The 13,071-nt window shown below is 39.7% G+C and overlaps 1 protein-coding gene across 1 annotated transcript; it reads left to right on the top strand.

Annotated features, from left to right (window-relative positions):
- Positions 1–226: 226 nt before the first annotated feature.
- Positions 227–2,361, top strand: LOC109236413 (polyol transporter 5-like). Its single transcript, XM_019402588.1, has 2 exons — positions 227–472; positions 776–2,361. Exons 1-2 carry the CDS (start codon positions 337–339, stop codon positions 2,164–2,166), a joined length of 1,527 nt encoding a protein of 508 aa, XP_019258133.1. The 5' UTR covers positions 227–336; the 3' UTR covers positions 2,167–2,361.
- The last annotated feature ends 10,710 nt before the right edge of the window (positions 2,362–13,071 follow it).

Raw genomic sequence — 13,071 nt, 5'->3', positions numbered from 1 at the left:
TACGACACCAGATCTCTGTGAAGTTTGAACAATGAAAAAATCCAAACTAACACGCGGTTAGTGCTCAAGCAAGTATAATTATGAATTTGGCGAGTTAATGACGTGGTGTCTTTAAAAGGAAAGAGTGAGTCACATAAAAGTTAGTTTGGATAAAGACATATTACGAAGGCGAAAACGCAGCTTGCGTTGAAATCCTAAACAAACGTGTCATGCCATCCTACAAGTTAGCCATACATGCAAATCAACTCTTTATTATCCATTTGAGTTTTCAGTCTCAGTTTTGTTACACACAAAAACAGATCAAAAGCAGAGTACTCGAGCTTTATCAATCCACATATGGATGAGTATAAGGTCGGAACACAAAACACTAGTCAAGTTGAATCTCAATCTTCTAAGAAAAAGGCTCCTCTGAACAAGTATGCTCTCGCTTGCGCCCTTTTGGCCTCTACCAATTCCATCCTCTTGGGATATGGTGAGTCTTCTTTATTCTATATCCAGTATCCTTACTTTTCTCATTTCGTTGTAGAATCATTTGTTTTAATATTTGTACTACACTATAGTATGAGATATTGTAACGAGATCTTTGATCTCAAAATATTGAAAATAAAAAGAAATGGTGTTTGGGACATGCAACTAATGACAAGAGGTAATCTTAATTATCTTAATGTTAAGAATGTTGGCTTGAGGGGCCGTGGAATGAAACTATGTCTGATAGATGAAATATTGACCAGTTTAATTTGAAAAATTAGTGACTCCTGGCAATTTAATGTTGCAGATATTGGAGTGATGAGTGGAGCTGTGCTTTTCATAAAGGATAATCTCAAGATTTCATCTTCTCAGTTAGAAATCTTGGTGGGGTCATTGAATGTTTGTTCCCTAATTGGATCGTTTGCATCTGGCAAGACTTCAGATATGATTGGTAGAAGATACACAATTATCTTAGCAGCAGCTACTTTCTTGATCGGTGCACTCCTGATGGGACTGGCTCCTTCTTACCCATTCCTCATGGCAGGAAGGGTCGTCGCCGGAATCGGCGTTGGTTATTCACTGATGATTGCTCCGGTCTACACTGCCGAAGTATCGCCGGCCATGACACGTGGTTTGCTCACATCGCTCCCTGAAGTGTTCATCAATGTTGGTATTTTACTAGGCTATATTTTCAACTATGCACTAGCTGGTTTACCAGACCACATCAACTGGAGGCTAATGCTTGGAATTGCTGCCGTTCCAGCTATTGGGATTGGCATTGGTGTACTGCAAATGCCAGAATCCCCACGGTGGCTTGTTATGAAAGGACGTATAGAAGAAGCGAAAAGAGTGCTTCGTAAAACCTCAGAGAACGATGATGAGGCCAATTTGAGACTAGAAGAAATAATAAAAGCTGCTTCTGTTGTAGGCCAAAGTCCAAGTGATAGCACAGGATCAATTCCAAGTAAATGGAAAGGCCAAGGGGTTTGGAAAGAACTCCTAAGGCCAAGCAGGCCACTTCGCCGGATTCTTGTGGCTGCCATAGGTATAAACTTCTTCATGCAAGCTTCGGGAAATGATGCGGTGGTTTACTACACGCCATCCGTGTTTAATGCTGCTGGAATTGACAATCGAAAAGGACTAGTAGGTGTGACTATCCTCATGGGGATAGCCAAGACATCTTTTTGTATTGTATCAGCACTTTTCTTGGATAATTTCGGAAGGCGGCCCATGCTGTTGTTGGGTACAACAGGAATGGCTGTTTCTCTAGCTGGTCTTGGCTTGGGCTCAATGTATCTACACAATTCCTATCATAAGCCACTATGGGCCATCGCATTATGTGTTGTTGCAGTTTGTGCTGATGTCTCATTTTTCTCAATTGGGCTTGGGCCAATAACATGGGTCTATTCATCTGAAATATTTCCTATTAGGCTAAGGGCCCAAGGTTCGAGTTTGGCAGTTTCAGTGAATCGGTTGGTAAGTGGGGTGGTGGCAATGACATTTCTAACAATATCAAAAAAGATAACATTTGCAGGAATGTTCTTTGTGCTTTGTGGAATCATGGTATTAGCAACTATCTTCTTTTACTTTTTCTTGCCTGAAACCAAGGGCAAGAGTCTAGAGGAAATTTGGGTAATCTTTGAGGACAAAAAGGACAAAACTCCTTCTCAAGCTGATAAGGAAATGACAGAAAGGTAGTAGGTGGGTTTAAGTAGTTGATTTTGAACATGTCCTCAAATGCAAAATGTTATAGGACATCATTCTTAATACTAGGAAGCTTTTAGAGATGTTTGCTTTAGATATAGGTAATTATTTTTCTCATTTTATCTTCCCGAAGAAATGATTGATATTGAGTTCAAATATGAAAGAAGCCCTGACATTATGCATTGCCAATTATTAATATATACATGTTAATTCTTTTTTCTTGTGGTGATGGATAGGTTGGTTTGTGTATACTAGACTAGAACATGACAAACATAAAAGAGAGGAAGACCTTATAATTGAGTTGAACTCTACACCTAAATGGTGCAGGGTAGAATGAAAATTATGAAAGTACTTTTATGTCCTTTAGCCAACTACTTAACCAATATAGTTGACTATGGTACTTTCTGTAAATATAAGTGCGATGCAAAATGATAAATTGCACAACAATATTTTTATATTGGTTCAGATTCAATATGAATTCTAGTATAGTCCTATTGGGTTGCAAAAGGGTTCTCTGTGATGGCTCCTTATTAAGATTGTTATAAAGGGGGTTTGCCTTCTTCACACTTCACAATCTTTTTTTCTTAGATTATTTCCTTAACCTTAATAGATATTTCAAGAATAAAGTTGGAAGCCTTCCAAGATACTGCTTGATTATCGCATTTATGCTTTCTTTGTGGTTTGCTTTGATTTAGGAAATTCTTAGTGAAGCACTCCATTAAGTGCTTGATTTGTGCCGGCGAGATTCCTCGTTGGTTGAATCGCCATAATTGATTCTTCTTTCCTTGTAAGTCGCTATCTTCCGATTGATTCTTCTTTCCTTGTAATCCGTTGTCTTCCTTTTCCTTATGCGTCTGTTATCCTTCTTTTCGTTTTTCTTTTTGTGCAAGTATATTTACCTTCATCAGTGTAATCCTGCAATTTCACAAGTGAAGTCATCAAGAAAACAAGGCTAAAAATCTCTCCCTCTTTGATAATGATAATTAGAACAATAATTAATGATCAACTTATGCTACTTCCGTGATAGGAGCTTGTGGATTTTCTCCCCCTGAGTATGTGCTCTCCCTAGATTGATGTTCCTACTGATATAGATATAGATTCTAGTTGAATTTTAAAATACAGAATAGCTTACAAAAGGCCTGCTTGTGTTTAAGAGGCCAGAAGTACTCTCATTTATATTAAGATACAAGAAACTGTCAATGAAACTAACTACAACATATGCGTACAACACTAATTACAATAATATCCTTGTCACCCTCCCTCAATCTGAAGGTGAGGAACGAACATGAAGATTGGACATAAGCTCCTTGAATTTTGCAGCAGAGACAGCTTTAGTAAAGACATCTGCAAGCTGTTGCGAAGTTGGAACATGAGAAACAGTAAGGTCGCCTTGATTAATCTCTCCTCTCGAATAAAATGATAGTCCAAAGCGACATGTTTCGATCTGGAGTGAAATACTGGATTATGCGCCAGATGTATGGCACCAATATTATCAATATTTTGCAAGAAGAGGAGTACGCAGATAAATGCCCAAGTCACGTAAGATAAATTGTATCCATGTAGTTTCAGTAGTTGCAACAAATAGTGCACGATATTCAGCTTCTGTGTTGGAGCGGGAAACAGTCGGTTGTTTCTTTGTAGACCAAGAGATCAAGATATTCCCAAGAAAGATGCAAAATCCAGATGTTGATCGACGAGTTGCGCACAACCTTGCCCAGTCCGAATCTGAAAATATTGTTAGAGAGACGGAGGACTATTTGCAGAGTTGCAAGCCATGAGAATGTGTTCCTTTAAGAAAACGAAAAATCCGCTTAACAGCTTGAAGATGAACTAGCCGAGGTTGATGGAGAAATTGTGAAGCCATGTTCACAGCAAATTGTATATCCGGCCGCGTAAATGATAAGTATTGAAGGCTACCTACCATTTGGCGTTACAGAGAAGGATCATCAAGAAGTGGTGTAGCATCAGAATGCCATTCAATTTTGCTGTAAAGAGGAGTTTGAACAGGTTTAACTTCTGCCAAATCAAACTTATGCAAAAGATCCAATATATACTTCCTTTGCGACAAAAGAACCCCATCATTATTATGAACTATCTCCACGCCAAGAAAATAGCGAAGGGAGCCAAGATCTTTCATTGCGAATTCAGATTTCATTGATGTTATAAATTGAGAAACAAGCATCTTGGATGATCCAAAAATAGCAATGTCATCAACATAAACGAGTAGAATCAAAATAGCACTCTCTCTACGAGAGATGAACATGCTATGATCTGAGATAGATTGTGAAAAACCAAGGTCCAAAAGATAAGTCGCAAGTCGAGTAAACCACGCCCTAGGCGATTGTTTCAACCCATAAAGTGCACATCTTAACTTGCAAACATGGTTTGGATAATCTGGATGTTCAAAACCTCTGGGTTGGCGCATATAAACAACTTCATTTAATTCACCATATAAAAAGGCGTTAGAGACATCCAGTTGATGCATACACCAATTATTAAGAAGAGCTAAAGATAGCACTAGACGGACAGTGCTCATTTTGATCACAGGGGCAAAGGTATCTATATAATCTAAGCCTGGTTGTTGAGAAAATCCTTGTGTAACCAAACGAGCTTTGAAGCGGTCTATAGAGCCATTAGTACCACACTTAATCCGATATACCCATTTATTCCCTACAATGTTCACATCGGGAGGTGGAGGAACTAATATCCAAGTATGGTTTTGTAGGAGAGCGTTAAACTCTTCACTCATTGCATTAAGCCACCTAGGGTCCTTTGCAGCTTGTGTGAAGGAAGTTGGTTCAGAAGGTGTACTAGAAAGAGAGACACTAAGTGAGGGAAGAACACGTGGTTTTAGAGACCCTATCATAGAACGAGTAATCATGACATGTGAACGAGTAACTGATTATTCGGAAGCTAATGGTTGAGAGTAATTAGAATTATTAGGAGATAAGGATTGTACAGTTTGATTAGAAATAGAAACAGGTATATTTGAAGTTGGTTGCAAAGATGTAGGAGTAGACAGTATTATTGTAGAAAGAGGTTGCTTGTTTTGTGGAGATATAGAAGGAGATTGGAGGGGAGTTGAAGGATTTGAATTATGATTAGAATTTTGTGGAGATAATGCTGTTGGAGTTAAATACGAAACAGTTGAAGAGCGCGCAACATGCGTAGGAAGTTGAGCAAATTTATCACTAATTGAACGCAAGAAAGAGAGAGTCCTAGGAGAAGTTATAGACATGTTTTGAGGAGTTAAAGAGATAGAGGGGGAAGAAGTTATATCTGATGTGGAGATGAAATCAAAATTAGAGATAGAAGTTGGTGAACCACACGTTTTATGCAAACTAATAGGAGAAAAGGTAGGAGAAGGTGGCGTGGCTTTTGGTGATGAAGAAAAATAAAGATTTAAAATTGTAGTAGATGTTCCTGAAAACATAGAAACATAGGGAAACAAGGATTCTATAAAATTTACATGACGTGAAATAATTATCCGATTAGTGGATGGATCCAAGCATTTGAACCCCTTGTGTTGAGGAGATAGTCCAAGAAATAAGCAAGGCGTAGAACGAGGCTGAAACTTGTGAGCAAAAGAATGTGCAACATAAGGGTAGCACAAACACCCAAATACCTTAATTAAATTGTAATCTGGTGGTTTACCATACAATTTTTCATAAAAAGAAATAAAATTGAGAACAGGAAGAGGAGTGATATTAATTAAATGAACCCCAAAAAGAGAGGCATCCGCCCAAAAAGAAAAAGGTATTGAAGCTTGAAAAAGAAGACATCGTATTAGATTATTAACATGCCGATGCTTTCTTTCGGTACGACCATTTTGAGCGGAGGTATATGGACAAGAGAAGCGGTGAATAATTCCATGCTCACTAAAAAAAGAACGAAAAAGAGAATTGTTATACTCTCTGCCACCATCAGATTGAAAATATGCAATAGATGAATTGAAAATGTTTGAGATCATTTTATAGAATTCTTTGAATTTATCAAACACCTCTAACTTGTTCTGCATTAAATAAATCCAAGAGTACTTTGTGTAGTCATCAAGAAATAAAATATAATAACGAAAACCAGAATTTGAACTAAATGGAGCTTGCCACACATCTGAATGAATTAAAACAAAATGAGAGTGTGGAATATTATGAGAGGAATTAAATGGCAACTTAGATTGTTTGCCCAGGTGACAAATATTACAACCAGAAGTTTCAAAAGATGAATTACATGGAATAAAACCCCTACGAACTAAAGCTGCAAGAGAACGTTGCCCCGGATGGCCTAAATGTTGGTGCCAAAGAAATGAAGGTGAGACAACACTTGAAAGAGCAACATGAGAGGAGCGACTGGAGACTGTGTGAACTGGATAGAGAGAGCCATCATTCTCACAACGGAGTAACACTTGCTTGGTCTTCTTGTCCTTAACAAAAAAACCAGAGTCAGTGAACTCAATGAGACAATTTTTGTTATCCGCACATAAACGCTGAACTGACATTAGATTCTTTTGTAGAGAGGGAACATATAAAACATTCTTTAATTGAAGAAGCTTCGAAGACGTAATAATAGATGAAGAACCAGTAGATAAAATGGGAAGAAGATTACCATTTCCAACCATCACCTGTGACGAACCAGTGTAAGTAGAGGGAGATGATAACAAAGATTGATTGTTCGTCATATGTGCAGAAGCACCAGAATCAGGATACCATACAGAAGGTTGGACTTCCTCCAAATTCATAGTAGCAAATGATTTTGGTAGTGAATTGGGAACATAAGAATGATTAAAACGGTTCCTACACTCGAGAGCAGTGTGATTAAAGTGAAAACAGATTTGACATTGGTTAGTCGACGTGAAAGGAGGTCGACCAAGAACTCCATCACCTGGAGAGGAAGGACGAAAATTGTGTTGAAACCAGCCCATTGATTTGAGAAATTAAAGCGAGTAGAGTATTGACCTCGACCCCCGCCTTTGTTGGATCTACCACGACCACGTCCATTGTATGATACTTTTGAATATGTATTAGTATGAGATAAAATAGAAGAATGGGGTTGAGAAACTGGTTGTGTTGGAGTGGAAGCAACTAAGGCAGTGTGAGAAGTGGGATCATCATTGTTTGTTGCATTAATATGTGCTTCTTCAGTGAGAAGTAATGGACGCAATGCTAGAAAAGTTGGGAGAGTTCCTGCAGCATTTAATCCAGAGACAAAAGTTCGATAGGAAGATGGAAGTCCTTGCAATGCTTGGGTTACTAAATCATCATCAGAAACTGGTTTTCCAACTGCTCTAAGTGAACAAGCAAGAGAGTGGAGTTGTTGAAGATAATCCTCCATGGAAAGTGAGCCTTTATTAAAATTCTGAAATTTTGATTTCAGGTGAATTGACGAGGATGAAACTTGATCAAGGTAGAGAGAAGCAAGAACATCCCACGCCTCTTTCGAGGTTTCACAAGCATAGTTAAGAAGAGAATCATGAACTGGAGGTGAAAGAATGGCATTAATCCAACTGAGTGTTATAATATCACATTGAATCCACAATCGATACTTACCATGGGTTGATGCTGGACATGGAATAGAGCCATCAACCAAAGAAAGAAGGTTGTGACTTTTTAGAACAGTAAGAAAAACCTTTTTTCATGTAAGATAATTAAGATATGTCAACTCAATAGGTACAAAACCTTTAATATTAGAAATAGTTGGAGGAGGATTTGGAAGACCCAAAGAGGATTGAATGGAGATCGTCTGATTTGGAGGAGAAGTTTGAGTGGAAGAAGAAGTTTGGGAAGCCATGGTGCTCTGGATACCAAGTTGAATTTTAAAATACAGAATAGTTTACAAAAGGCCTGCTTGAGTTTAAGAGGCCAGAAGTACTCTCATTTATATTAAGATACAAGAAACTGTCAATGAAACTAACTACAACATATGCGCACAACACTAATTACAATAATATCCTTCTCAATTCTTCTCCCCACTTAGCATCAGCAAAAAGAAAAACATAGAAGAGACAATAATATAAGTAGATAAATAGTCTACTTAACCATGGGAGCAGCAACAAATTCCTTGGACAGAGTCTAACTTTTCATCTATGGCCACCAACTTGCGGCCAGTTCTTGATCAAGCGAGTGAGAGGTTGAAGCTTTTGCCTTGGAGTGATTTGTTGTGGTATTGATTCCATTCTCATGCTTTTTCACCCATGTTCCTTCTACGGATATGTACCCCATTCTAGCAAAGGCTCTTGAGCTATAGCACTTAGGCACCGGAAGGAACGGGAGTTTGAGAGAGGGATATAATGTGCTTCCAGCAGACGAGTCATAATCATGCCATATGGGGGACTAGTTAGGGTCATCGGCACTTCGAGCGTAAAGTTAATCACCCAGGATATTAGTTTGACTTCGTGTTTAGTGAGTTGAGAAAGTAGAAAAAGAACATGTTCTGGGAAGAATACTGGTGGAAACAATATAAGGCAATAATTCTGGTTTCAAAATTGATATCGCTGGGACATAACTGATTTGGAAGAGGGTCAGTGGATGCTTCAGCAATGCACTTCTTTGCTTGTTCAAATGAAACGTCGAAGTCATTTAACCAAGACCTGTTAAACAGAGTGGGGGTATCCTTAGCGCTTTCAATTGAAGTTGGAATAGAAAATAGAGCAATCAAGAACAACGCATTTTCCAAGAACCGGAGATTTGATTTTATCAGGCTTTTGTGATAAAAGATTTGCATAGAACATTCGAACAAGATTTTCAAAAATATTGGGATAGGCTTGACTGAGAAAGTTTTTCCAGCATTGAAATTCGAAAAATTTATGTTCATGATGCAGCTATTTCTTTCCATGACTTTGGGATCAATGATTCTCCCATGTGCAATAGGTTTCTCCTTCAATGCAATGTACGGGTCTCGATTTGGGGTGTCCTAGAAGTTGGTATCAGATTATACATTTCGTCTAGGTCTGATTTGACTTTCTTTGGAGGGATGGACACAGGGTCTTCCATTGCTCGTTTTCCCAAGGCTTTGCTTTCGGGGCTTCGTACATCGTCGGAGAGTTCAACCCTTGTCATGATCCAAAATCCCACCGGAACTATGATGGCACCTAAAACTGCTTGTTAGGCAAGCCAAAACCAAATAAGCAAAAATAAACTTGAATAACAGTATTAAATAGTATATAATAACATAAATAACTGAAGTCAATAGTCAAAGTTCAATCGAAAACCATCCCACGACCTGATGTCATCGAGTCAGGAGCTCTACAAAATCTAAATATAGAGTTTGAACTAAAAATGTTGTATTATTTGAAAGATGGAACAGTAATAACATGAACTAAGAGAATAGGGAATTCGAGGACAGGAACAAATCCTCAAAACGGGTACCGATTCCACTCTTTAGCAATCACTTCTCTCAGCAACACCTAGATCTTCACATAAAGTACAGAGTATAGTATGAGTACAACCGATTACATGTACTCAATAAGTAACAAGTCTTACCTTGGGCTGAAAGCAGTGACGAGCTTTGCAAGTTCCAATGTTCATTTCCAACAACCAATAGCAACAATAGTGGTATAATAGTGGGAAAAGGAAAAAGTAGCTCAAGTAATATCAAATTCAACTTTTTCTCAATAAGAGGAGAAATAAGCTTGCTTTTCAAGAATAGCAATTAATGAATAAATTCTTCCACATAAATCACCTAAACATAGTTTTATCAATTTAACAGTGATTCAAAGTTCTACATATCAAACAAGGCACATAAGAACCTAAGGTCTACCCGGATCATGAATAACCCCGTTGTACACATGAATGCTCGTCAACTAGCACGTGTGTGACCCCCAACATGTATTAAATACCATAACCAACGGGAAATTTCCTCAAACCACATTTAGACAAGTTACTTACCGATCGCTGCCAACTCAACACTACACAAAGGTAGGAAGAGCGGGTCGCAACAGCTTTTACCCGAATAGTGGTACGGGATCGAATTTCCACAGGGAGCTAGTAGTGGAGTTGTAATATCTGTTTAGTCTAGAATTGCGGTTGTGCTTCCAATATCACTCCAAACATCTTTGGTTTTGATTTATATATCTACTATTATAAAACTAATATTTAGAGCTAAATTGTGCTACGGGAATATTGCTAAGTTGTAATTAATATAGAGAAAGGCACTAGGGTCGTGGCATTGCCTAGGTGGCTAATCAACGGGTAGATGCTACTAATGATAGATTGACATATTTGAGGCTTATGCTAAAACCGTTGCACAATTGTACCCACTCTCACACCTCTCGGTAGAGAGAGTGATTTTGCCCAATTGACTCTCTCGAGACCAATCGGGTAGGCCAATTAGACCAAGCAACTAGGGTTCAAGTAGGGTGATTACTCTCTCGAGATTTAACCCGTTAATTGGGACTACCATTTCTCATGGGTCCATCCCAATTCCTTGTTGGGTCAATTTTGGGGTCAGAGACTCTCTTTCTCAAGAAGAGTTAAACCCACTAGGCTAGAATCAGTGTTTGCAACCACCAATCCTTACTTAAAACCTAAAATTAACCCAAATAACAAACACCCAATATCAATCTATCCTTAGATGGCAACACCCATCAATTACCCACACTAGGGTTGAGCCACAACCCTAGCTAGTGAGTTTAGCTACTCATGCTAGATGCAAAAATTAAAGAAATAGATGAAGAGGTAAACATATTAATTGATTGCTAAAGAGAAAATACAATATTGAAGAGCAAAGGTGCCAAAAATGGCTAAACTAGTCGTTCTCACAAGCTCAGCAGCTTCAGAAAAATAAAACTTGACCTAAAAATGGAAAAAGGTCCTATTTATACCGGGCTGGAAAAACTAGACAAAAATACCCCTGCGGGGTCAGCGCGGACCGCGCAAACATGACCGCGGTCGCGCTGGCTCTTAAACTCTTGGCTTCTGCATCTCTGAAGCTGAGGACCGCGGACCGCGTAAAAGTGTAGCGCGGCCGCGCAGAAGTGGACGCGGGCTGCTTTGCTTGGAAGTGGTCAATTATTTGGCTCTCTGAATCTCTGCTCCGCGGACCGCGTAAAAGTGTAGCGCGGCCGCGGAGCCTGACCGCGGACCGCGTAGTAATGACCGCGGCCGCGTAGCACTCCCTTCAATTCTGCCATTTCTCTGAACCTCCTAGTGCGGCCGCGTTCACAGTTGCGCGGTCCGCACTAGGGCCTCTTTTCCTCAACTTCCTTGATCTTTGACACTTGAGTAGGTTTCACTCCTTTCTGAGCCGATATTTGACTTTCCTCGCTTTGTCGATCAAACCTGCAATCAAGTACAATTCGTGAGCGTTTTGGGACTATTTTGTAGCAATTTTATAACAAAAGCGTAGGCAAGTATGGACATAAAACACGTAAAAATCCTACTTATGACTTACCTCCTAGCGGGTGAATCAATATTCCAAAAACACCTTCCCACGCAAATCGACCTCTAAACGGCTTGAGTCTAATAAAAAATATTCCAGTAACATCGAACAAGGCTACAATAATTGATTCATATCTATAAAGCTCAAATCTTATTTAAATTCTAGAAAGTCAACCAAAAAAACCACCCAAGCCAACTTCCTGGAACCCGACCAAAGTCACAAATCCCAGCTACCCTTCGAATACGAGTCCAAATATACAAGTTTCATCTAAATCCAATTCCAAATTATGGTTCAAATCTCAACTTTACACTACCCAAAATCCTACAAAAACCCCAAATTTCTCTTTGAAATCACATAATCTATCTCTAATAATCCATAAGAGAACAAGATATCATGTTAACATCAAGTTGAAATCACTTACCATCTTACCTTGTGTGAATATCCTCTACAAAAATCGCCCCTCTCCAAGTCTAGGGCTAAAAATAAGAAATAATGGGTCTATGCCTCGAAATTATATCACTTATAAGTCTACCCAGTGATACCCTACGCGAATGCGTCAACTACCTTGTGTTCGTGAAGTACAAAAAATCACAGCCTCCAGTTAACCCTTCACGAACACGGCCTCCAGCCTGCTATCGCGATTCACCAACTCCACAGGCCTACGTGGACGTGGTCCCCTTCCTCCGAACGCGACGACCAAGAACCTAACCATCCCCAGACTACCTCACTGCCAAGCAAATGCGATAATCGGTTGCGAACGCGAAGGCTAGTATGCGTCACCCATCGCGAACACGACCCCTGTGTCGTGAATGCGAAGGAGAAAGTCCTGCTCAACTCAAATGCACTCTGCGATACTGATCCAACCTCCACGATCAGGAAGAAGCACCTGAAACCCGCAAAATTCTTTAATTTTAAAAGTTCTCCGGGTGGTATGAAACTCACGACATCGAAGTACTGTTCGATGTCAAATATGAAGTTCTCCATTTCCTTGAAATTCCGAGCCCTATTGTAGGGCTTTGGTTCAGGAATCTTCAGCTTTTGTGGCGCAGGGGCGAGGTTCACAGCATCGCCAATGTGGTTTTTGGCTTCTCGGAGTAGGCCTTGCAACGCAGCATTGACAACATTGAGTTGGCTCGTCAAGTTTTCTATGGTTTGCTGTATGACAGTCACCTTGACTGCATCTTGTGCCCTATAGGCTAAATCATCGGCTTGCTCCTGTTGGAGTCCCTCGAGTTTACTGAAAATTTTGGCTACCTCCGTGGCTGCCGTTTGCCGGTCTCCTTCAGAGTCGCGACTGATGTTTGCCTTTGAACTAGGCTGGTTCTTAGATCACCACCTTACTCGCGATGGGTTGTAATACGTTAACTGTCTCTTCGAGGGCCGCAATGTGGTCCCCATGATTCACCATGGTCAGAAATGATGGCAATGACAATGTGTTCTGTCGAGCCTAGGCTCTGATACCAACTGTTATGCAGCGCCTTCCTGAGATGTCTTGGAAGGGCGACGTAAGGCTAAGCAACCGATGTC

Source organism: Nicotiana attenuata, unplaced genomic scaffold (genome assembly GCF_001879085.1).
Source record: "Nicotiana attenuata strain UT unplaced genomic scaffold, NIATTr2, whole genome shotgun sequence".
NCBI lineage: Eukaryota > Viridiplantae > Streptophyta > Magnoliopsida > Solanales > Solanaceae > Nicotiana > Nicotiana attenuata.
The sequence above is the reverse complement of the archived record's forward strand: the minus strand, read 5'-3'. Positions and strand labels throughout refer to the sequence as shown.